Source organism: Salmo salar, chromosome ssa12 (genome assembly GCF_905237065.1).
Source record: "Salmo salar chromosome ssa12, Ssal_v3.1, whole genome shotgun sequence".
Taxonomy (NCBI): domain Eukaryota; kingdom Metazoa; phylum Chordata; class Actinopteri; order Salmoniformes; family Salmonidae; genus Salmo; species Salmo salar.
Genome location: NC_059453.1, coordinates 60050650 through 60072378, shown reverse-complemented (window position 1 = coordinate 60072378; position 21729 = coordinate 60050650). Strand labels below are relative to the sequence as shown.

At 41.7% G+C, this 21729-nt stretch overlaps 2 protein-coding genes across 5 annotated transcripts; one reads left to right on the top strand and one right to left on the bottom strand.

The window, feature by feature from the left end:
• Positions 1–50: 50 nt before the first annotated feature.
• rbck1 (RanBP-type and C3HC4-type zinc finger containing 1) lies at positions 51–15004 on the bottom strand. Of its 2 annotated transcripts, none has more exons than NM_001139985.1 (13): positions 14789–14946; positions 14444–14491; positions 14096–14240; positions 13404–13500; positions 13075–13273; positions 12775–12881; positions 12495–12668; positions 12137–12297; positions 10375–10486; positions 9888–10067; positions 9670–9768; positions 9194–9337; positions 51–1239 (listed from the first exon to the last, which is right to left on the bottom strand). In NM_001139985.1, exons 2-13 carry the CDS (start codon positions 14481–14483, stop codon positions 1159–1161), a joined length of 1539 nt encoding a protein of 512 aa, NP_001133457.1. In that variant the 5' UTR covers positions 14484–14491; positions 14789–14946; the 3' UTR covers positions 51–1158. The 2 variants fall into 2 exon arrangements, with proteins under 2 accessions (NP_001133457.1, XP_013987750.1); XM_014132275.2 differs by having other exon boundaries at positions 60–1239; positions 14662–15004.
• Positions 15005–15263: 259 nt separating this feature from the next.
• Positions 15264–21364, top strand: LOC106565397 (repressor of RNA polymerase III transcription MAF1 homolog). 3 transcript variants are annotated; one of them, XM_014132463.2, is made up of 8 exons: positions 15264–15472; positions 16066–16162; positions 16361–16489; positions 17214–17382; positions 17787–17908; positions 18601–18720; positions 19364–19456; positions 19652–21364. In XM_014132463.2, exons 1-8 carry the CDS (start codon positions 15466–15468, stop codon positions 19674–19676), a joined length of 762 nt encoding a protein of 253 aa, XP_013987938.1. In that variant the 5' UTR covers positions 15264–15465; the 3' UTR covers positions 19677–21364. The 3 variants fall into 3 exon arrangements, with proteins under 3 accessions (XP_013987938.1, XP_013987939.1, XP_013987936.1); XM_014132461.2 differs by having other exon boundaries at positions 15265–15472; positions 19649–21364; XM_014132464.2 differs by having other exon boundaries at positions 15264–16162; positions 19649–21364.
• The last annotated feature ends 365 nt before the right edge of the window (positions 21365–21729 follow it).

The window sequence follows — 21729 nt, the reverse complement described above, 5'->3', positions numbered from 1 at the left end:
CGCTAAGGGCTAAAAATTACTCAAAGCAGCACAGACAGAAAACACAAACCTTCAAGCAGTAAGAGTTGAAAACCCCTTTATTCTGGATCATTCATCAAGAAAAGTTGTGTTCTTTTCCCTAAAGTAAATAATGCTTTACATTCGCCAAACAAAATAGTAAATGTGCCCTGCAATGGTATCATCCTTTAAAAAAGTAGCTAATAAACATAGCTAAGACTTGCATTATACTGCACTGTATGCAGTGTTAAAACAAGAAATTGGCTACACTGAACAGATCGGTTTAGTTGTAGTCATCAATGACAAAAAGTATGGATGGCTTCTGCTGGGAGTGTTCAAAAAACAACTTCCAATAATGTACAGAAGAATTGTGATTGTCCATTACCGCCTTTTGATAACTTACAAAATCTAACAGAACCAATGAACATGTTAAATATCCCTTCATTACAGTTGTACACGCTCAGTCCAAATGAAAGTAAATAGTTATCCCCATTACAAGGTTACAATATGTATCTGTTTTACATTATCTCTAGTGTTAATGCTTTTAAGGTCATGACTAGAACCTTACTGCTGATGAGAAGTTAAACAATTAGCCAACATATTTATTTTCTACATGAAGGACAATATTCAATATTCTTCCAGTGTCTAAGACTTGCCATTTAACAAAACAGAAACATGCATCTCAAAGAAAACAATAAGCGTCTTCAATTTATATCACAACCCTGTTTTGTTTAAATGGAGAGTCTCCTGTCAGATATAGGTGGTTATATGCCTCTAACATAATATTTAACAATTGTCCTACATGTATAGAGCAAAACATTTATATAAATCTTCTAATTAGGTAATAAAATGTGAGATACACCAACGTCAATTGAACCATCAATTAAACACCGCCCAGGGATAATTGGTGTTGAAAGTAATATAAAAGGCCTTTGGAAGTAAGACCAGCCAGTGTCTTCACAAAGGACTGAATGACTTGAGATCCATGTGCAGAACTAAAGTCTTTACCCAAATCACCCCTTGACATCAGTGCATGATTTCTTCAGGTTAGTCCAGGTTAGGATTAATGAGTGAAATATAGTCTCCTTGCCTCACATGACACTGAGTGTGTCCCGATATGGACTACCCATCCAGCACCATGTTGAGATGGAGTGGGGCCCCTCAGTGGCAGTTCTGGCAGTTAGGGTGGCAACGCGCCACATTGAATCGACATCCACAGCCTCCTGAGTTGTCCCCAGAACCCTGCAGAGAGGCATCAGATACGTAAGGAATAATCAACGAGTTCCAAGATGCACTAGCGGAGTGGAACTGACCAATACAGAGTTGCATTATTTCCCAGAGAACGCATAGAGCCCCGAGTTGATTATCCCTCATACCATGGCTATAATTTAACACATTAGCCACTAGAAAATAGTTTATTTAGCAAGTTTACAAGATTGTGACAGTAGTTGCCTTGGTAACCAAACAAATAGACTTGCTAGTTTAGCTAACTAAACCATCAAACAATAAAAAAGATTTTAAAAAATCAAATGTATTTATAAAGCCCATAGTGATATACTGCTGTGCTTTCGGAAAGTGTTCAGACCCCTCGACTTCTTCAAAATTTTGTTACGTTACAGCCTTATTCTAAAATGGATTAAAGAAAAAAAAAATCTGCAATCTACACAGAATACAGCATAATGACAAAGCGAAAACTGGTTTTTAGACATTTTTGCAAATGTATACAAATTATTTTTTGACTGGTACTGTAAGTATTAAACGTTGAAATTGAGCTCAGGTGCATCCTGTTTCCATTGATCATCCTTGAGCTGTTTCTACAACTTGATTGGAGTACACCTGTGGTAAATTCAATTGATTGGACATGATTGGGAAAGACACACACCTGTCTATATAAGGTCCCACAGTTGACAGTGCATGTCAGAGCAAAAAACCAAGCCATGAGGTCGAAGGAATTGTCCGTAGATCTCTGAGACAGGATTGAGTTGAGGCACAGATCTAGTGAAGGGTACCAAAACATTTCTGCAGCATTGGATGTCCCCAAGAACACAGTGGGTGGCCTCCATCATTATTAAATGGAAAAGGTTTGGAACCACCAAGACTCTTTTTTTGAGCTGGCCGCCCGGCCAAACTGAGCAATTGGGGGAAGAAGAACCCAATGGTCACTCTGACAGAGCTCTAGAGTTCCTCTGTGGAGATGGGAGAACCTTCCAGAAGGACAACCATCTCTGTAGCACTCCGCCAATCAGGCCTTTATGCAGTGGTGTAAAGAACTTAAGTAAAAATACTTTCAAGTACTACTTAAGTAGTTTTTTGGGGCATCTGTACTTTACTATTTATGTTTTTTACAACTTCTACTTCACTACATTCCTAAAGAAAATAATGTACTTTTTACTCCATACATTTTCCCTGAAGAAAATATTACGTTTTGAATGCTTAGCAGGACAGAAATGGTCCAATTCACACACTTATAAAGAGAACATCCGCGGTCATCCCTACTGCCTCTGATCTGGTGGACTCACTAAACACAAATGCTTAATTATGTCTGAGTGTTGGAGATAGCCCCTGGCTATCTGTAAAAAAAACCCCATAAAAACAAGAAAATGGTGCTGTGTGGTTTGCTTAATAGCAGGAATTTGAAATTATTTATACTTCTACTTTTGATGTTTAAGTAGATTTAAAACCAAATACTTTTAGACTTTTACTCAAGTAGTATTTTACTGGGTGACTTTCACTTGAGTTATTTTCTATTAAGGTATTGTTACTTTTACTCAAGTATAACAATTGGGTACTTTTTCCACCACTGCCTTTATGGTAGAGTGGTCAGACGGTAGCCACTCCTCAGTAAAAGGCACATGACAGCCCGCTTGGAGTTTACCAAAAGGCACCTAAAGACTCTCGGACCATGAGAAACAAGATTCTCTGGTCTGATGAAACCATGATTGAACTCTGGCACCATCCCTACGGTGAAGCATATTGGTGGCAGCATCATGCTGTGGGGATGTTTTTCAGCGGCAGGGACTGGGAGACTAGTCGGGATAGGGTAGTAATGGCGCTGGAGGAGATGGCTGCTGTTTAATGGGCTCTTAACCAACTGTGCTATTTTGTTAGTTTTTTCGCATTGTTTGTAACTTATTTTGTACATAATGTTGCTGCTATCATCTCTTAGGACCGAAAAGAGCTTCTGGACACTAGAACAGCAATTACTCACCTTGAACTGGACAAATCATTTTTCTTTAATGAGTCGGACGAGAGGGAATTACTCCAGACACCCGACAAGGCCCTCATCCCCGTCATTCGCGGGAGAAAAAGATGTAGATATCGCGGAAGGAGATCGGGGTGCCTTGTAAGGATCCGACGACAATTGGCTAATCTGCCTTTGCCATCGGTACTATTGGCCAACGTACAATCACTGGATAATAAAGTTGACAAACTACAAGCACGTATATCCTACCAATAAGACATTAAAAATGTTTATCTTCTGTTTCACCGAGTCGCGGCTGAACGACGACATGAATAACATACAGCTGTATCGGCAGGATAGAACAGCAGCCTCTGTTAAGACAAGGGGTGACGGTCTATGTATATTTGTAAACAACAGCTGGTAAACAATATCTAAGGAAGTATTGAGGTTTTGCTCACCTGAGGTAGAGTATCTCATGATAAGCTGTAGACCACGCCATCTACCAAGAGAGTTTTCATCTATATTCTTCGTAGCTGTCTATTTACCACCACAAACCGATGCTGGCACTAAGACCACACTCAATGAGCTGTATACGGCCATAAGCAAACAGGAAAATGCTCATCCAGGGAAACTTAAATCTGTTTTACCTCATTTCTACCAGCATGTTAAATGTGCAACCAGAAAGAAAAAAACTCTAGACCACATTTACTCCACACACAGAGACGTGTACAAAGCTCTCCCTCGCCCTCTATTTGGCAAATCTGACCATAATTCTATCCTCCTGATTCCTGCTTACAAGCAAAATCTGAAGCAGGAAGCACCAGCGACTTGGTCAATAAAAAGTGGTCAGATGAAGCAGATGCTAAGCTACAGGACTGTTTTGCTAGCACAGACTGGAACATGTAATGGGATTCTTCCTATGGCATTGAGGAGTACACCACATCAGTCAATGGCTTCATCAGTAACTGCATCGATGACGTCGAACCCCCACAGTGACTGTATGTACATACCCCAACCAGAAGCCATGGATTACAGGCAACATCCGCACTGAGCAAAAGGGTAGAACTGCCGCTTTCAAGGAGCGGGACTCTAACCCGGAAGCTTATAAGAAATATTGCTATGCCCTCCGACGAACCATCAAACAGGAAAAGCTTCAATACAGGACTAAGATCGAATCGTACTACACCGGCTCCGATGCTCGTCGGTTGTGGCAAGCCTACCAGACGAGCTAAGTTATCTCTATGCTCGCTTCGAGGCAATTAACACTGAAACCTGTATGAGAGCATCAGCTGTTCCAGACGACTGTGTGATCACGCTCTCCGTAGCCGATATGAGTAAGAACTAAACAGGTCAAAATTCACAAGGCCGCAGGGCCAGACAGATTACAGGACATGTACAACGAGCATGCGCTGACCAACTGGCAAGTGTCTTCACTGACATTTTCAACCTCTCCCTTTCTGAGTCTGTAATACCAACATGTTTCAAGCAGACCACCATAGTCCCTGTGCCCAAGAACACTAAGGTAACCTACCTAAATGACTACCGACCCATAGCACTCACGTTTGCAGCCTTGAAGTTCTTTGAAAGGCTGGTCAAGGCTCACAACACCATTAACCCAGAAACTCTAGACCCACTCCAATTTGCATACCGCCCCAACAGATCCACAGATGATGCAATCTCTATTGCACGCCACACAGCCTTTCCTACCTGGACAAAAGGAACATCTATGTGAGAATTCTATTCATTGACTACAGCTCAGCATTCAACACCATAGTGCCCTCTAAGCTCATCACTAAGCTAAAGACTCTGGGACTAAACACCTCCCTCTGCAACTGGATCCTGGACTTCCTGACGGGCTGCCCCCAGGTGGTATGGGTAGGTAACAACACATATGCCACGCTGATCCTCAACACGGGGGTCCCTCAGGGGTGAGTGTACTCCCTGTTCACTCATGACTGCATAGCCAGGTACGACTCCAACACCATCATTAAGTTTGCCAATTACACAACAGTGGTAGGCCTGATCACCGACAACCACAAGACATTGTATAGGGAGGAGGTCAGAGACCTGGCCGTGTGGTGCCAGGACAACAACCTCTCCCTCAACGTAATCAAGACAAAGGAGATGATTGTGGACTACAGGAAAAGGAGGACCGAGCACGCCCCCAATCTCATTGACCGGGCTGTAGTGGAACAGGTTGAGAGTTTCAAGTTCCTTGGCGTCCACATCACCAACAAACTAACATGGTTCAAGCACACCAAGACTGATATGAAGAGGGCACGACAAAACCTATTCCCCCTCAGTAGTCTGAAAAGATTTGGCATGGGTCCTCAGATCCTCAAAACGTTATACAGCTGCAACATCGAGAGCATCCTGACTGGTTGCATCACTGCCTGGTATGGCAACTGCTCGGCCTGAAAGCCTTTAGTTGTTGATCGAGCACGGCCGTGAGCACGAGCTCTAATGACAACGGAATTGTCCGGTTGGAATATTATTGAAGATTCATGATAAAAACATCCTAAAGATTGATTATATACAACGTTTAACATGTTTCTACAAACTTTAATGGAACTTTTTTGACTTTTCGTCTGGATTTTGTGTATTTGGATTAATGAACTAAACGCTCGAACAAAAAGGAGGTATTTGGACAAAAATGATGGACTTTATCGAACAAAACAAACATTTATTGTGGAACTGGGATTCCTGGGAGTGCATTCCGATGAAGATCAAAGGTAAGTGAATATTTATAATGCTATTTCTGACTTTTGTTGACTCCACAACACGGCGGGTATCTGTATGGCTTGTTTTGGTGGCTGAGCGCAGTACTCAGATTATCGCATGGTGTGCTTTCACCGTAAAGCTTTTTTGAAATCTGATACAGCGGTTGCATTAAGGAGAAGTTTATCTATAATCCTATGTATAACACTTGTATTTGTAATCAAAGTTTATGAGTATTTCTGTAAATTGATGTGGCTCTCTGCAAAATCACTGGCTGTTTTGGAGGCAAAACATTACTGAACATAACACGCCAATGTAAACTGAGATTTTTGGATATAAATATGAACTTTATCGAACAAAACATACATGTATTGTGTAACATGAAGTCCTATGAGTGCCATCTGATGAAGATCATCAAAGGTTAGTGATTCATTTTATCTCCATTTCTGCTTTTTGTGAGTCCTCTTGGCTGGAAAATGGCTGTATGTTTTTTTTGTGACTAGGCGCTGACCTAACATAATCGTATGGTATGCTTTCGCCGTAAAGCCTTTTTGAAATCAGACACTGTGGCTGGATTAACAAGAAGTTTATCTTTAAAATGGTGTATAATACTTGTATGTTTGAGGAATTTTAATGATGAGATTTCTGTTGTTTGAATTTGGCGCCCTGCAATTTCACTGGCTGTTAGTGAGGTGGGACACTAGCGTCCCACATATCGCAGAGAGGTTAAGGGGTTGTAAGTAAGCATTTCACTGTAAGGTGACTTCGGGACAAGTCTCTGAATGTCTTTGAGTGGCCCAGACAGAGTGGCCCGGACTTGAACCTGATCAAACATCTCTGGAGAGACCTGAAAACAGCTGTGCAGCGACGCTCCCGATCCAACCTGACATAGCTTGAGAGGATCTGCAGAGAAGGATGGGAGAAACTTCCCAAATATAGGTGTGCCAAACTTGTAGCGTCATACGCAAGAAGACTCGAGGCTGTAATCGCTGCCAAATTTGCTTCAACAAAGTACTGAGTAAAGGGTCTGAATACCTATGTAATTGTGATATTTCCATTGTTTTTTATAAATTAGCAAAAATGTCTAACATCCTGTTTTTGCTTTATCATTATGGGGTAATGTGTGTAGATTGATGAGGGGGAAAAAAACTATTTAATACATTTTAGAATAAGGCTGTAACCTAACAAAATGTGAAAAAAGTCAAGGGGTCTGAATGCTTTCCGAAGGCACAGCCCTTCAAATGAGTGGTTTGGCCTTACATGCTGACCACACCGGTCGCGTCGCGTGACCGGGCATTGCAAAATAAATTTACACATACATGTTATTCAATCATTGCACCCACACTGTTCGCGTGCGCCAACGCGTGTCTGCGTTGCCAGACGCTAAAATAGATGCAGAACTCGCTGCAAGTCCTGCCTCTCCTATCTCCTCATTGGTTTTCAGAAGCACATACCCACGTGCCATCTTCTCATTGGTTTTTAGGAACATATACCCACGTGGGTGATTGAAAGATGAACTGAGGTCGTTGTGGTAATGCACCTTATTATGAAAGTTAGTTGCCAAAAGCCATATAGTCCAAAGAAGAAAAAGAATCCTGGAAGGAGGAGAGATGGCTAAAAACAATTCAGTTGACTGTTTCATGTGTAGATTAATTGTCGGAGTAGAGGACCTTGTGCATTTCAGGTAAAATAGCAACTCGATGTTTATATCCCAGGACAAATTAGCTAGCAACAGCAAGCTAGCTAGCTAAATTGCCATAAATGTTTAATGCTTTTCGACCTGTCCCCAAATTAATATAATTGGTTCAGAGTTTGTTTTGATATTTCAACCTGCATGTTGTGATCACATTTGATGTGGGGGAGACAAAATCAATTTGCGCACAATGGCGCACTCTCTCATGCGTCCGGTTTGGGCATGGTGTAACTGAAGAGCTCAGTGACTTTCAACGTGGCACCGTCATTTGATGCCACATTTCCAACAAGTCAGTTCATTAAATTTCTGCCCTGCTAGAGCTGTATAAATGCTGTTATTGTGAAATAGAAACGTCTAGGCGGAATAAAGGCTTTGCTATGAAGTGGTAGGCCACACAAGCTTACAGAACGGGACCGGCAAATGCTGAAGCGTGTAAAAATCGTCTGTCCTCGGTTGCAACACTCACTACCGAGTTCCAAACTGCCTCTGGAAGCAATGTTAGTACAAGAACTGTTCGTCAGGAGCTTCATGAAATGAGTTTCCATGGCTTGAGCAGCTGCACACAAGCCTAAGATCACCATGCGCAATGCCAAGCATCAGCAGGAGTGGTGTCTAGCTCACCGCCATTGGACTCTGGAGCAGTGGAAACACATTCTCTGGAGTGATGAAACACAATTCACCATCAGTCCGACAGACGAATCTGGGTTTGGCGGATGCCAGAAGAATTCTACCTGCCCGAATGCATAGTGCTAACTGTAAAGTTTGGTTGAGGAGGAAAAATGGTCTGGGGCTGTTTTTCATGGTTCGGGCTATGCCCATTAGTTCCAGTGAAGGGAAATTTTAACACTATAGCATACAATGACAATCTAGACGATTCTGTGCTTCCAACATTGTGGAACAGTTTGGGGAAGGCCCTTTTTTGTTTCAGCATGCCAATGCCCACGTGCACAAAGCGAGGTCCATACAGAAATGGTTTGTTGAGATCGGTGTGGAAGAACTTGACTGGCCTGCACAGAGACCTGACTTCAAGCCCATCAAACACCTTTGGGATGAATTAGAACGCAGACTGCGAGCCAGGCCTAATCGCCCAACATCAACGCCCGACCTCACTAATGCTCGTGGCTGAATGGAAGCAAGTCCCCACAACAATGTTCCAACATCTAGTGGAAAGCCTTCCCAGAAGAGTGGAGGCTGTTATGGAAGCTAAGGGGCGACCAACTCCATATTAACACCCATGATTTTGGAATGAGATGTTCGACGAGCAGGTATCCACATACTTTTGGTCATGTAGTGTATGTTTGAAATGGTGCCATAGGGTAGGTCTAAGAAGAATGGTCTAGTACGGCGAGGTATTAAGAGTGGGGAGGAAGTAGCTGTAAGAGTACATTTTGGTGTAACTGAAGGGCAAATCAAACGAAACGCCAACGAGTGTTTACACGCTGGAATTAGAATGCATGGCAGTGAATAACAGAAATCAGATGGGCCGCGAGCGTCGATGCCGTCAAAATCGTCATGCACTTCAAATTAGAACACAAATATATTTTTCTTGCGTCGATTGAGCAATGCTCATTCGTTTTCGTTTGATTTGGCCTTAACTGTCTTACGTTTGGTCCCCAGCGAGCCTGCTTGGTGACCCAGCAGATCTCCGTCTTACACATCAGGCAGCAGATCCAATCACAGCCGTCCTTCTTCTGAACTATGACCTTACACTTAGGACAGTGCATGGCCTCCCCGTTCTGCAGTAAGGACTATCGAAGAAGACAACAGGAGCTCCAGGTTAGGTTTACCCATAGATATCATATCACAGTACAGTCGTATAATAACCCAATAGTGGGTTTAATCAAGATTAGGTATACCCGTAGACTTCACATATGGGTTCGGTAGTGTAATAGGCTGACAGTACATGTAATCTAAACCCATAAGCTTCATATTTCAGTTCAAAACTATAATAGGCCGATAGTATGTTTCACCCCCAAAAAACAGACTTCAAATAGCAGTTCAGTAGTGTAGTATGTCATGTTCAATCCAAGACAGTGCTATATCACTGAAAGGGAATACTATCTGCCTGTTACCACATTACCTCCAGCATCTGTGTGGTCTGTTTGGCAGCCACGTCGTTCTCAGCTCTGATCCGGAGATCATCTTGATACTCCTTGCAGTTCATGTCTTTGTGGATGGCCTTAAAAAGAGGTTGACCAAAAGGTTTGTAGTCCAAGCACCTTTTGTTATCTTCAGAATTTATTTTTGTATTCAAGGGTGGACAAAGGAGGAAGAGTAAGAGAGAGAAAGTTGACACACCTTGCAGAGGAGGCAGTTGGTCTCTTTGCAGAGCTCACAAATAAACTCATTGACTTCGTCCTCAAAGATGCACCAGCCAGCGCAGTCGGGGGTTTTGCAGTGGTAGCTGTTCTCACTCCGCGTCTCAGCAATACTGAGCCTCAGCTCTAGAAGCTTCTGGTGCTCCTCCTGAGAGAGAAGCTAAAGAGACAAAGAACAGGACACTGTAGAGTACAATGGAATGGATGAAATATATGTTATGGTGATGAATATTTTTCACAAAAATCATCTTTGGGTCTTTGAAAAGCACTATATAAATGCCATGTATTATTATTATTTATATTATTATTATTATAAGCACCCTACATAAATGATACAAGGCATTATCATCACTTGATACAGAGAGCTATAGTGAGATTGCCTGGGTACAGTTCTGTTTTTCCTTTAGCCAACAAAGCATAAACTGACTGGCTGCCAGGCTAATGGTGAGAGCACCAGCAGGACTCACAGATTGGATCTCCCTGTCCTGCAGCTTTCTATCACAGCTGTAGTCTTCATCCCCATAAGGGCAGGTCACCTCTGGATCCATGCTATTCACTATGGTTCCTTTAAGACACTCCCTGTTTAGAGAAAACACGCAAATAAGAAGGCATTTAACCTGTATATGTCTCAAATTATTATATTATTTAGATGGTTGTTCTTTTTATTTATTATAGATACAACATTTATGGGAACATCTCTAATATTGATACAAGGTCAGTAAGTATTTAATTTCTATATTATTAATAGCAGTGGAGAGACAGTGATCTACTCCAGAGAGTACCAGCCAGGGCTGTGTCTCAATAGTTGTAGCTTTGTTTCCTCGTGCATGAGACAAGTAATGGAAGCCATTTTATAATATTAAGGCTTGATCAAAATGTACAGAACGGTTACCTGGAGGGAAATTGCGTAGGGTCCTCCTTTTTCAATCTCCGTCAAGGGGAGGGTTTAGTACTTTTTCAATCTAATCCAGGGGAGGGTCATGTAATTTGTAATTGACGTAATTTCAATATTTCTCAGTGTTTTCGAATTAGTTGCTTATTAGGCTATATATCAATGTGTGCTTGATGCCGCTCCTCATCTCTGATTTGCCGCTGGGCGTGCAATATCAAGTGTGCCTATAGGCTATTTAGTGTGATCTCAATCCAATGATCCATAGCCTATATGCCATAGGCTATGAAGTGCATGCTCGGAGAGGCACCGAGCAAAGTTGTATTTCTAAGATGGCTGCAGTGAAAATAAAACTAGGCTGCATTACACACGGATATTCCAACCTGAGCCCCGGCCTGCTCTGCTCTTGCTGATCATAAACTTTTTGTCTGCTGCCTAACCAATGGCTGTGCTGTGTAGGCCTTCAGTGGCAGTTCAGGAGGAGAGTCAAAGGCTTCTTCCAAATGTTTTTATTTATTAGACCTTGTCCAAAAAAATGCACTCTTGCGCGCGGACGAGCCTATATCCTATGTTCTGTCAGTTTGAAGAGAGTGCGAGAAGGAGAACCGGAGGTCAACTTTGATAGCTTGCTAATACTTTTAATACATTTAATTAAAAACAATATGTTTCTTGTCCATGATGTAGTTATCATATTTATTGACATCACAATAAGCCAAATTCGAGTAGCTTACATCGTGGGGCTAAAACTTGAAGCAGCAGCCGTGTCACAATCAATCGGAAATGGACACCTCATGGTGCTGAAAGTAGGCAAATTCAACTAGACATAATTCATTTCAACCATATTCATTTTTTAATTAGACTTAACTAACAACAAGAGGGCTTTATACTGGAGTCTATTTCTTCCTATTTAAAAAATAAGAGGTAGGCTTACCTGTTTGACAGACGAAATTAGGCTATAGCCATAAATTTGTCAGTCAATTCCTCCACCCACAACCTCCTGGCCTGCAGCCCTCTGCGCTATCAACTTCTGTGTTGCTATGCAATGCTTACAGGATGAAGAACAGTTTCTAAAACTGCTTATCTATGGCTCTGGTCTGTCCAGGAAGTGAGGGTAAACGGTATACATATTCTCTGCTATCAACTTTGTTTTAATTATTATTTTGGGTATAGGGGATGGTCATTGTTATTTTTCAAGCGTTCACAGAGGGTTTAAGTAAAATATATTTTGCTGAAGGGAGGGCCGTCCATTTTCATTTCAGAGAGGTCCGATTTTCTCCATGTAACCCCTATTATAAATAACGTTTACTCCCGTATTGAGATGTAGCCAAGATGTGTCATACCTGCAGAAAACATGAAGGCACTCCCGCAGTGTGGCTCCCTCCCCTGGCGGAATGGAGCAGAGGCAAATAGGACAGTCCAGCTCCTCTGTGTTGGGGACGAGGCTGTGGGCGTCTGTTTCCACCAGACTCAAGAAATTCCTCTCCCGCTCTTCCTCCAATGCCTTCATCGTCCCACAGCAGCAGAGCGGTAAAATTAAGGGAATGCTGACTTTCTCATTTAATAAGGTGGCTACACACATTACAACAGTCATACCAAGTGTCTTTTTAGCTATATGTAATTATGACATGATTGTCACAAATCTGAGTAACACGTGTATATCTCATATCTTGCAATTCATATCTTGTATAAAGCATTCACCTGCTGGTACTGTAGATTGGCCATCTCCTCTAGCTGGAGTCTCTGGACCTCCTGCTCATCAGGCTGGTAAACCTCAGGTACTTGATAATCTTCTGGTCTTTCAGACCCACACATCTCACAGCCCGGCCTCGTTGGCTTGTTAGCATAGGTGCACACAGAGCATGACCAACCCACCTAGTTGTCCCCACACACATATGCAAGCACACATTATTGTAGAAACGGGCATGGTTATCGTACATGTATACAATGAGCCATTGCACAGTTTGCATTATAATCTTACCTGAGGCTTTGGTTGCAGAGGAGGAGGAGCTGGGTGTTTAGTTTTGGGAGGTGGGGTTGGTCCAGTTGCTCCTCTGGCCAGTAGAGGACTCAATGACTCAATGATACCTATACCATGATGGCAACAAGTCAAAATACAAACATGGCTGTCTAAAATGGGGGGGGAAATATTTTAAGGTATAGGTTGGTGTAAGTGTGCATGTGTGTGTCACAAGCTGATACATTGACAACCTGTGCCTTGCTCAGTATACTAGGTTCTTATTGGAAGACTAAAAAGTGCTGTACGACAGATTATCCTTACTGTCTAGCCGACGGTGCTCCTCCTCCTGGTTCACTAGCTCCCGGCTGAGGTTGGCAGCCTGGGCAGACTTGATGTACAGGTAGGCTTGGTCTCCATTCTTCCTTACCCCATGGCTGTACAGAGTTGTAGAGTCCAGTGCCAGACGCTTCCCGATCACCCAGCTTTGCAGGGATGGATGAAATCCATAGTCACTATTGATCTGTAGAGAGAAATTCAAGAATGCATGGGGTCTCGGTCGCCAGTTTTTTTCATGGCAAATATGTGTTCAAGATAATGAGTAAATATCAGAGCGGTTGGTGAAAATGGGTTGCAACAATTATTTATTTTACCTTTTCTTTCAGATCTGAAATGGTCATGTCAAGTGTTACCAACAAAGTAACCGGAATATAGTTTTCTGACTGTGCATCCCCGACTCCCACCTTCAACCTGCAGCAAAGTAACCAATAGAGGTAACCGGGTCTGAATTTCTCAGCACTAAAACAAACAACACAGTTAAAACGGTGTTACAATTTATTAAATATGTCACTTTTTGGGTGAACCAACCAAATTCACATAGAAATTGGTGTTATAGATGTGTCATTCTCATTGAAAGCAAGTATAAGACGTTCTATGTGCACTATTTCTATGCTTCACATGCTTAAATTTCGTATTTCCATCTTTTACTTTCGGTTTGGTACACCAGCTTCAAACAGCTTAAAACGCAATAATTTTGTTTATGGAAAATATATTTCATAGCGGTTTGAATGGTACAATGATTCTCTACACTCTACTTGTTTGTTTTAACTATTAGAATTGTAGCAACCAGGAAATGGTGGCGCGATTTCTGCATAGTGCATCTTAACGTTTTTCAAGATGGTGAGCGATAAAGAGTAAAATAATCCACAATCGCTTGTACCAAATAGCTTGTTACAGCCTAATTACATGTTGATTATTCCACGTGCGTTTATTCTGTTATAGGCTAATCCTATGTAATTAATGTAAAGTATGACCCAACAGAATACTAATAAATGATTCCACCTACCGAATAGAGTCTTGGGAGTAAGCCTTGCGGGAGATCATGACAGATACTGGTAAACACAACTCTGCCAGCTGCTCTGAACACCTTTTGGCTTCCTCTTTGTCACCGCAGCTGATGGCCTCACTCAACAACTGGGCTAGCTCCTCCGCTGCAATACAAAAATGACATTTTCATCAATGCAAAGAACACTCAATAGTCAATAAAACTTGGTCAAAAATAGACCAGCTATTGTACGTTTCACGTTCATATGATGCCATACTATCATTGCTCTTTGGCCGTTTATTGACCTGCCCATTTAGACATGATCAGGAAATCAGATAGGAGACTATTATGAAAATTCTTTATTCTTACCCTCTATTAAGTTGCTTGTGAAGACCTCAGGAGAAGTCATAGTTAGACCTATTTTAAGAAATGACAAGAATAAGAAAGTAATGATGCAGAGAAGAATAACAGAGTGAAAAACAACATCATGTGAAATGGAAACGTTCACTTTGACAGCACTCTATCCCATAAGGAAGACCATTACTATTAATATTGTATTGTATGCTAAACGACATGTGATACTTTACCCATAAGTATCCAGAGGCTACCAAAATTGAGAGGGAAATTTGCAAAGAATGGGTCACACACAGCACAGAGTGAAGGTGGTAAAGGCGGTCGAGCTTCAAGTTGTAAAACTGCAAATGGGTTTCTCACCTGATCAGCGGGCAGTTACGTAATTGGGCTATCAGGCTTCTTCATAGAGTTTCCTCATCTGTTGACAATTAACTTACCTTTCTCTTGCCTCAAGATTTAACGTAATTATAGAACTTGAAACCACTTCTGTTTACGTGTGGCTACTTCATTATCGAGATTAGAAGGCTAGCTGAATGAAAAGTGAAACGAAACTTAGCTAGCTATATTCAGGAAGTACGTTTTTAAAGGATTCATTTGCATATAGCAATTTATGACATATCAGTACTGTACATAGATAGTGATGAGAGACTGCCGTTTCATAACATCCAGATAGACCAATATGTATTTTAATAATTTATGACATGATATTTGCTTTTTGTGTGTTAACTTTTAATGCAAGTGCAAGTCTACTATTAATGATCGAAGAGGGGGTGTTATTATAATACGTCATTGCATGTTTATATGGCCCCATGGCGCCCCCTCCAGGCAAGATGCGCTAAAAGAGGAAGGGCTTGTAGGGAAGAAGGAAGTGCAGTTACACTGAGGAGGGATCAAAACAACAAAATTGTTTTGCTGTTTTAATAGACAAATTCAGGTGCATATCGAATGCGAAAGGCTTCGAGAAGCCTGGGATTTCTCTTTAAGTTCTGATACAAAAGCTGGGATGAAGATTTTTGTATCTAATTTCAGCTTATTTAATGGCAGGTATTGGAAATTTCACAGTAAAAAGCAAGACATTTTTATCAGAAATATAAGTGCCTTAAGCCATCGACAAAGGTATTTACATCATCCGTAAATGAATCGGGCAATATTGAATTTAAAGTGTGTGATTGAAATTGGTTACTTTGGTGTTGAATTAAGCGAGCGCAAGATACACCGAACTGTTTTGCGCGCTCGAGCTGAGGATCTTCATTCTCCACGGCCCGTTGTCTCGGAGGTATTAAATGCAAGGCAAGCTTTGTTGCAGGATTAGCAAAATGGCTAGCTCCATTAGCTAGGCAGCTTGATAGGCCTGAAAAGTTTATGCGTTCGCTGTTTTTTGAACGACACATTTGACAGAGTTTATTTGTTGTGGGCCAGTGCATAGCTAATTGTTAGCCTAACTAAATTAGTACGACCATTGTTGAATATCTAACTAAAGTGTACAAAGCAAGACAGGGGTGTAAAGACAAGTGTAATTTTGTTTATCAGAATTGATGACCTGACCTCCTGGTGGTGACAAATAGCAGTGTAGTATTCAAGCTTTGGTGCTAAACAGGGGATGAGTGCATTTTTTAAATATTTATATTTTGCATAAGAAAACAAACTCACGATGAAACTCCTGGAGAATTCAAGTTTTGAAGCCATAAACACCAGACTCACCATTGAAATGGGGGACTGTCAGATAATAGGAAGGTAAGTTCTCAACACTTCAGTAGTGCCATCAACCCATTTGGTATGTAGACCTAGAAACGGGAAAACATTTGCACTGAATTTAACAGACCTAACTTAACTTTGTTCCACAGGAAGTCGATTTTCACAACCACATCATTTGCTTAAGTAGATGCATGATGTGATGAACCGTTCTTTGTTTTGCACTGTGTCTTTCCTCAGGATCGAAAGCTACTCTTGCAAGATGGCAGGCGAGGACAAGCAGATGTTCAAACAGTTCTGCCAGGAGGGACTGCCTCATGTCCTGGAAGCCCTGTCCCCTCCACAGTCCTCAGGAATCAGCCCCAACAAGTAAGACTACAGATCTGCAGAAAAACATTGTTTTGAGCTCAAGAAGCAGTAGTCGCAGTATGCAAATCAGAAAGCTAAATGAACAGCTCTTTCACTGAGGTGATTCGGTTCCAAACATACACCGAAAAGATCCCTTCAAAAAGAGCTGTTCGTTCGTGAACGACCCATCACTAGTTGGTATCAGACCTCATGCTCCGATACCGCCTGCCTGAAGGTAAGGGAGAGAACAGCTTGTTTATGGGGTCCTAGATGATGTTGCGTGCCTTCCTCAGGCACCGTTTCGAGTAGATGTCCTGTATGGGTGGGAGCACGGTCCCAGTGATTTACTGGGCCGTCTTCACCACCCGGTCAGGATGCTCTCGATGGTGCAGCGGTAGTATTTGGAGAGGACCCGGGGGCAGCATGTCGGTTTTCTTCAGCCGCCTTAGGAAGTAGAGATCTATTCAGTACTTGGGAGAAATGGTCAGTGTTTTTCAGATAAATGTAACTAATGCATGTAGAGTTCACACACACTTTATAGTAGATGTGTAATCTAGTGAATTGAATGTGTTCTAGTCATTACACTTCTATCTGTATTCTGTAATGCTCATGGCCTGGTCACTTGAAGACCTAGAAGAATCCTTTAGTTCCTGTCAAGTAGACAGTTGAAATGACAAGTATTCACAAGTGTGCACTGAATATCTTAATAACACTAACTAGGGTCTGGTTTTGTGCTGTGGTGTAGGTTGAGCCAGAGTCAGAGTGGAGACGAGGGGGAGGGGCCTCTCTCTGACAAGTGCAGCAGGAAGACCCTCTTCTACCTGATTGCCACCCTCAACGAATCCTTCCGCCCCGACTATGACTTCAGCCGCACCAAGAGCCACGACTTCAGCAGAGAGCCCAGTATAAACTGGGTGAGGATTTAATATCTCTTACCTACACAACTGTGCCTGTACCTGCCTCACGTTGCTGGTAGGAATTGCTTACACCAGAACCAGCGTATTCTGCTGGTTTTGCGTCGTGGCTTTCACTACACAGTAGCTGGAGTTGATTGGGCTTGACGTGCCGAGGCAGCTTGTACACGACCCAAAGCCTGTCTGGTCTCATGTGGTATGAGACTGTAATCCATTACCTGGAGGACAAAAGGCTTGGGAAGGGGACTAACAGATCAACTCCAAAATGAGAAGTACAACACACTGTGCTTGAATCTATTAGTTGATGTCTAGACATGGTCAGTGTTGGCTAAATCCTAACAGGGCCTGATAAACACGAAAGTCCTGTGTTTGAATGGCATTATTAACGCGGTGTATGATGTTAGGTGTTCAACGCGGTGAACAGCAGCCTGTCGGCGGCGGCTGGGGAGGAGTACAGTCGGCTACAGCCCCAGCTGTGGGAGGCCATCGACACAGAGATCTGCCTGTCGGAGTGTGACATCTACAGGTGAGCAATGCCATTTTTTCTTAAAGGTAGAGAGGGTATGTGTTGTAGACAGCGGGTATTTGTGGTCTGGAGTTGGCAGCGCTATCACTACACCAGACTCCGGCACGAGCACCGCCACCTTTAAACATATGCGAGGAGACATACCGGTAATTGACAAAATAAACACCAACAGTGTCTTAATAGGGCATTGTGCCACCACAAGCCAGAACAGCTTCAAAACACCTTTGCATAGATTCTACAAGTGTCTGGAACTCTATCGGAGGGATGCGACATCATTCTTCCACAAGAAATTCCATAATTTGTTGTTTTGTTGATGGTGGTAGAAAACACTGTCTCAAGCGCCGCTCCAGAGTCTCCCATAAGTGGTCAATTGGGTTGAGATCTGGTGACTGAAACACACACCCTTTAAACCCCATATGCTCCTTTGAGACCCCTCTTTCAAAGTCACTGAGGTCTCTTCTTCTAGCAATGGTAGCCAAAATAATGGGCAACTGGGCATTTTTATACATCAACTTAAGCATGATGGGATATTCATTCCTTAATTAACTCAGGAACCACACCTGTGTGGAAGCACCTGCTTTCAAAATACTTTGTATAGTCATTTACTCAAGGGTTTGCTTCATTTTGGTAGTTACCTATACATGTCATTTGTAAACCAGAATGTAAAGGCCATTTTGTTTTGTATGCTGCAGCTACAACCCAGACCTGGACTCTGACCCGTACGGAGAGGAAGGCAACATGTGGTCCTTCAACTACTTCTTCTACAACACGAGGCTGAAGAGGATCGTCTTCTTCACATGCCGCTCGGTCAGGTAAGACTGCAAAACACATTATTACAGTTTTGTGCACTGTTTTGAAAGTCCTCAATTTTAATCATCTTGATTGATGTGCACAGTTCTTTGGGCTTGTAATAAAAATGGACTAATTAACAAAATATTAATGTATTATTTTTGAATGACCTATACCTTTTTTAACTTCTCATGTCCATTTGACGTGACAGTTGTCTGGGTATGGTATTCTTTCATCTGAGTGGAAATCATCTGTTTACGATCTGAACATGGTTGGTCAAAGACAATATAACTGCATACTGGCAATACGATCAACAAAATAAATACTTACCTTTTGCTCAAAGCTCAATGCATGGATAAATATCGTTGGCAGTCAGTCAACATAGCCAAAGAACCAGGGAAGGGATAGAAATGAAGCTAGCCTGCTAGGCTGAGGCTAGTACTTTTCAGACTGGGCTGTTAGAAACTAACCCGGCAGTGATATTTTGTCTTTTCAAACATCGCATGGCACAGATTTTGGACCCGAATGTTACCTGGGCCAGTAGAAATCTGTCTACTACTCTGACTGGCGAATGCCCAAAATACTTCTATTCCATCCCTGAAAGAATTCCTTATACATTGAAAAGGTCTGTGGTGAGCAACGTTTGCTTTTGTCTCCGCGTGTTAGTTTATTCATGAACCCACGGGACTCTGGCATAGGCAACGAACTGGACCTGGAGCTGGATGAAGATTGTTATGATGAGAACATGGATGAAGAGAGGTGAGGAGGACACACTGCCTGCATTCTTCACAGAAATGTTTCCCCAAATAGAAAAACAGAAAATGTGATTGGTATGGAAAACATAGAGAATGCAACTGTTTTACAGTCTTTATGTTGAATTAGTACTGTTCGTGGATGCATCGTTTGGGGCGGTCTAATCTTCTAATCTGAACCATGTATTTCTTCTCTCAGTAGGTATGGTGCCCTGTGTGCCCAGTGACGCGCCAGTCCCATTCTCATGCAGGAGCAGACAGTATACTTGGATGTCTGTCTGTACCCACGTCGCCACCATTTCTCTTACAATCTTAAACTCGTTCGCGTTGGGATTTTACTTCAATTTTTTTCTTATTCATTTGTTTGGTGGACCTCATGTTTTACTGAAGTCAGACTGTGAGCTTGGAACTCTGTTACTTTATTTGTGTCTCGTTTTAGTTTTCCATTGCTATGTTCTCCTTACCTTGTTTATCAGAAGCAAAAGCTTTTATGTTTGGCGTGTGTTGTTTGACCTGGTATTGGAGCAAGTTCTGGCACTCATTAATTTGCAACATATTTCACATTCTCTATGCTGGTTTTGGTAAGCACAGTTTGGGATTTTTATGATCATGTTCTGTTTTTCAAGCTTTACCATTCCAAAGTGTGGGCTGTTGTAGTACCAAATTGACTCAACTTTGGTTTAGGACCATTCTCAGACTGCATGCTTGAGGGCATGTTTGAACACAAGGGGGCATACTCAACTTAGCTGATGGAAAACTCACATACCAGTTTGAATCAGTCTGCCTCTTGGATATGTTATGCCTTCCATACCAATGCTACTCAAACCTACAATGTTTTTATTTATTTAGCGACAGAACTTAGTGCAGTCTATAGTTTTATGGTTCAAGCCAGGAAATACAATTCTGCTGCATCGCTGTTCCAAAAGTACTCCAGAATCTAGTTCGGATTCTCAATTCTATGGGGTGTTTTAAGGACGAGTGTGACATGTGAATTCTCACACCAAATACAAACTCTGCCTGTAGAGTGTACTGTTTGAACCTAATTTACATATCTTGTATTTTAAGAACTTTAAGTAATTTTAGGTATTGCTTTAGTTGAACAATTTTTTGTTTGTCTGAAGAGTTTATGATAGCAGAAGTCTAGCTATAGAGCAGTTTCCGTTTAGTCCAACTATTGCTCTCCCACCGTGTGTGGTGTTTTGAAATGTCATTTTAGACTTATAGTTTCAAAACAAATCTAGTCTCTTTCCTTTTACTGAAAAATTCCCAGTAGAGATCCGTGATGCCTATCGTCCAACTTTCCTTATCAAATGATGCATGATGGAAATGTACTTAATATAGAATAATGCATTTGTGATTAATGGGAGGACTTGAAGGCTACCTATTTAGGGCTAGTAGTGTGAGTGGTTGGTTAGCCGGATATCGATCCTCACAGCTACTGTATCAGTATTGTGTTTGTCCTACTGAATACCAGCTGGACAGTCTTACTGTAACAGATGTAGGATATTCATTTGATCACCCTGTTGCAGGTGAACTTTCCTGCAATGCAGGACATTTTAAACTTGTAGTGTACTTAAGGTTTAAAAAGTAATTACCACTTTGAAATTTTAGACTGGATTTTCCCTTACAAAACATGTCAATTAATTATAATTCACATTTCCTGTTGCTGCAGGATTATTTTCCTGCTGGAGCAAACGGGCTCAAATTAAGATCCTACATCTGTATGTGGCATAAGTCTTGCTCTTGGCTGTTTTTGTTCAAGTAAAATGTGACAAAGACTCATCCTTTGTACGTTGGGTACAAAATAGTAGAAAAATACAGGTGGGTATTCTAAAGTTGCATCTAATCCCTTCTATGTGATGTATATCTATCTGCCTCTAGTGTAGAACATGCTCCCTAGAGATGTTACCGCAAACCTGTCCTGAATTTACTCAGATATTGATTTCAAATGTCAACAACATCCAAAGTGATCAGCGTATTAGCTTTAGACATACATACTTTGTGCAGGTAGATATGGCTACAGTACATATTTCCTTGTTGGTTGTCTTATTTGTCTACTTAACAGAGGTTTTAGACGTACTGTACATTACCAGTCAAAAGTTTGGACACACCTGCTCATTCAAGGGTATTTTTTACTATTTTCTACATTGTAGAATAATAGTGAAGACATCAAAACTATGAAATAACACATATGGAATCATGTAGAAACCAACAAAGTGTTAAACAAATCAAAATATATTTAGAGATTCTTCAAAGTAGCCACCCATTGCCTTGATGCCG

Coding starts and splice junctions, on each gene's coding strand:
- rbck1 (XM_014132275.2), bottom strand. Junction 12,882..13,074: donor GGAGCACCGTCGGCTAGACA/GTAAGGATAATC, acceptor ATCATGGTATAG/GTATCATTGAGTCATTGAGT. Junction 12,298..12,494: donor CCAATCTACAGTACCAGCAG/GTGAATGCTTTA, acceptor GGGACGATGAAG/GCATTGGAGGAAGAGCGGGA.
- LOC106565397 (XM_014132461.2), top strand. Junction 17,383..17,786: donor GAGAGCCCAGTATAAACTGG/GTGAGGATTTAA, acceptor GTATGATGTTAG/GTGTTCAACGCGGTGAACAG. Junction 18,721..19,363: donor TTCACATGCCGCTCGGTCAG/GTAAGACTGCAA, acceptor TCCGCGTGTTAG/TTTATTCATGAACCCACGGG.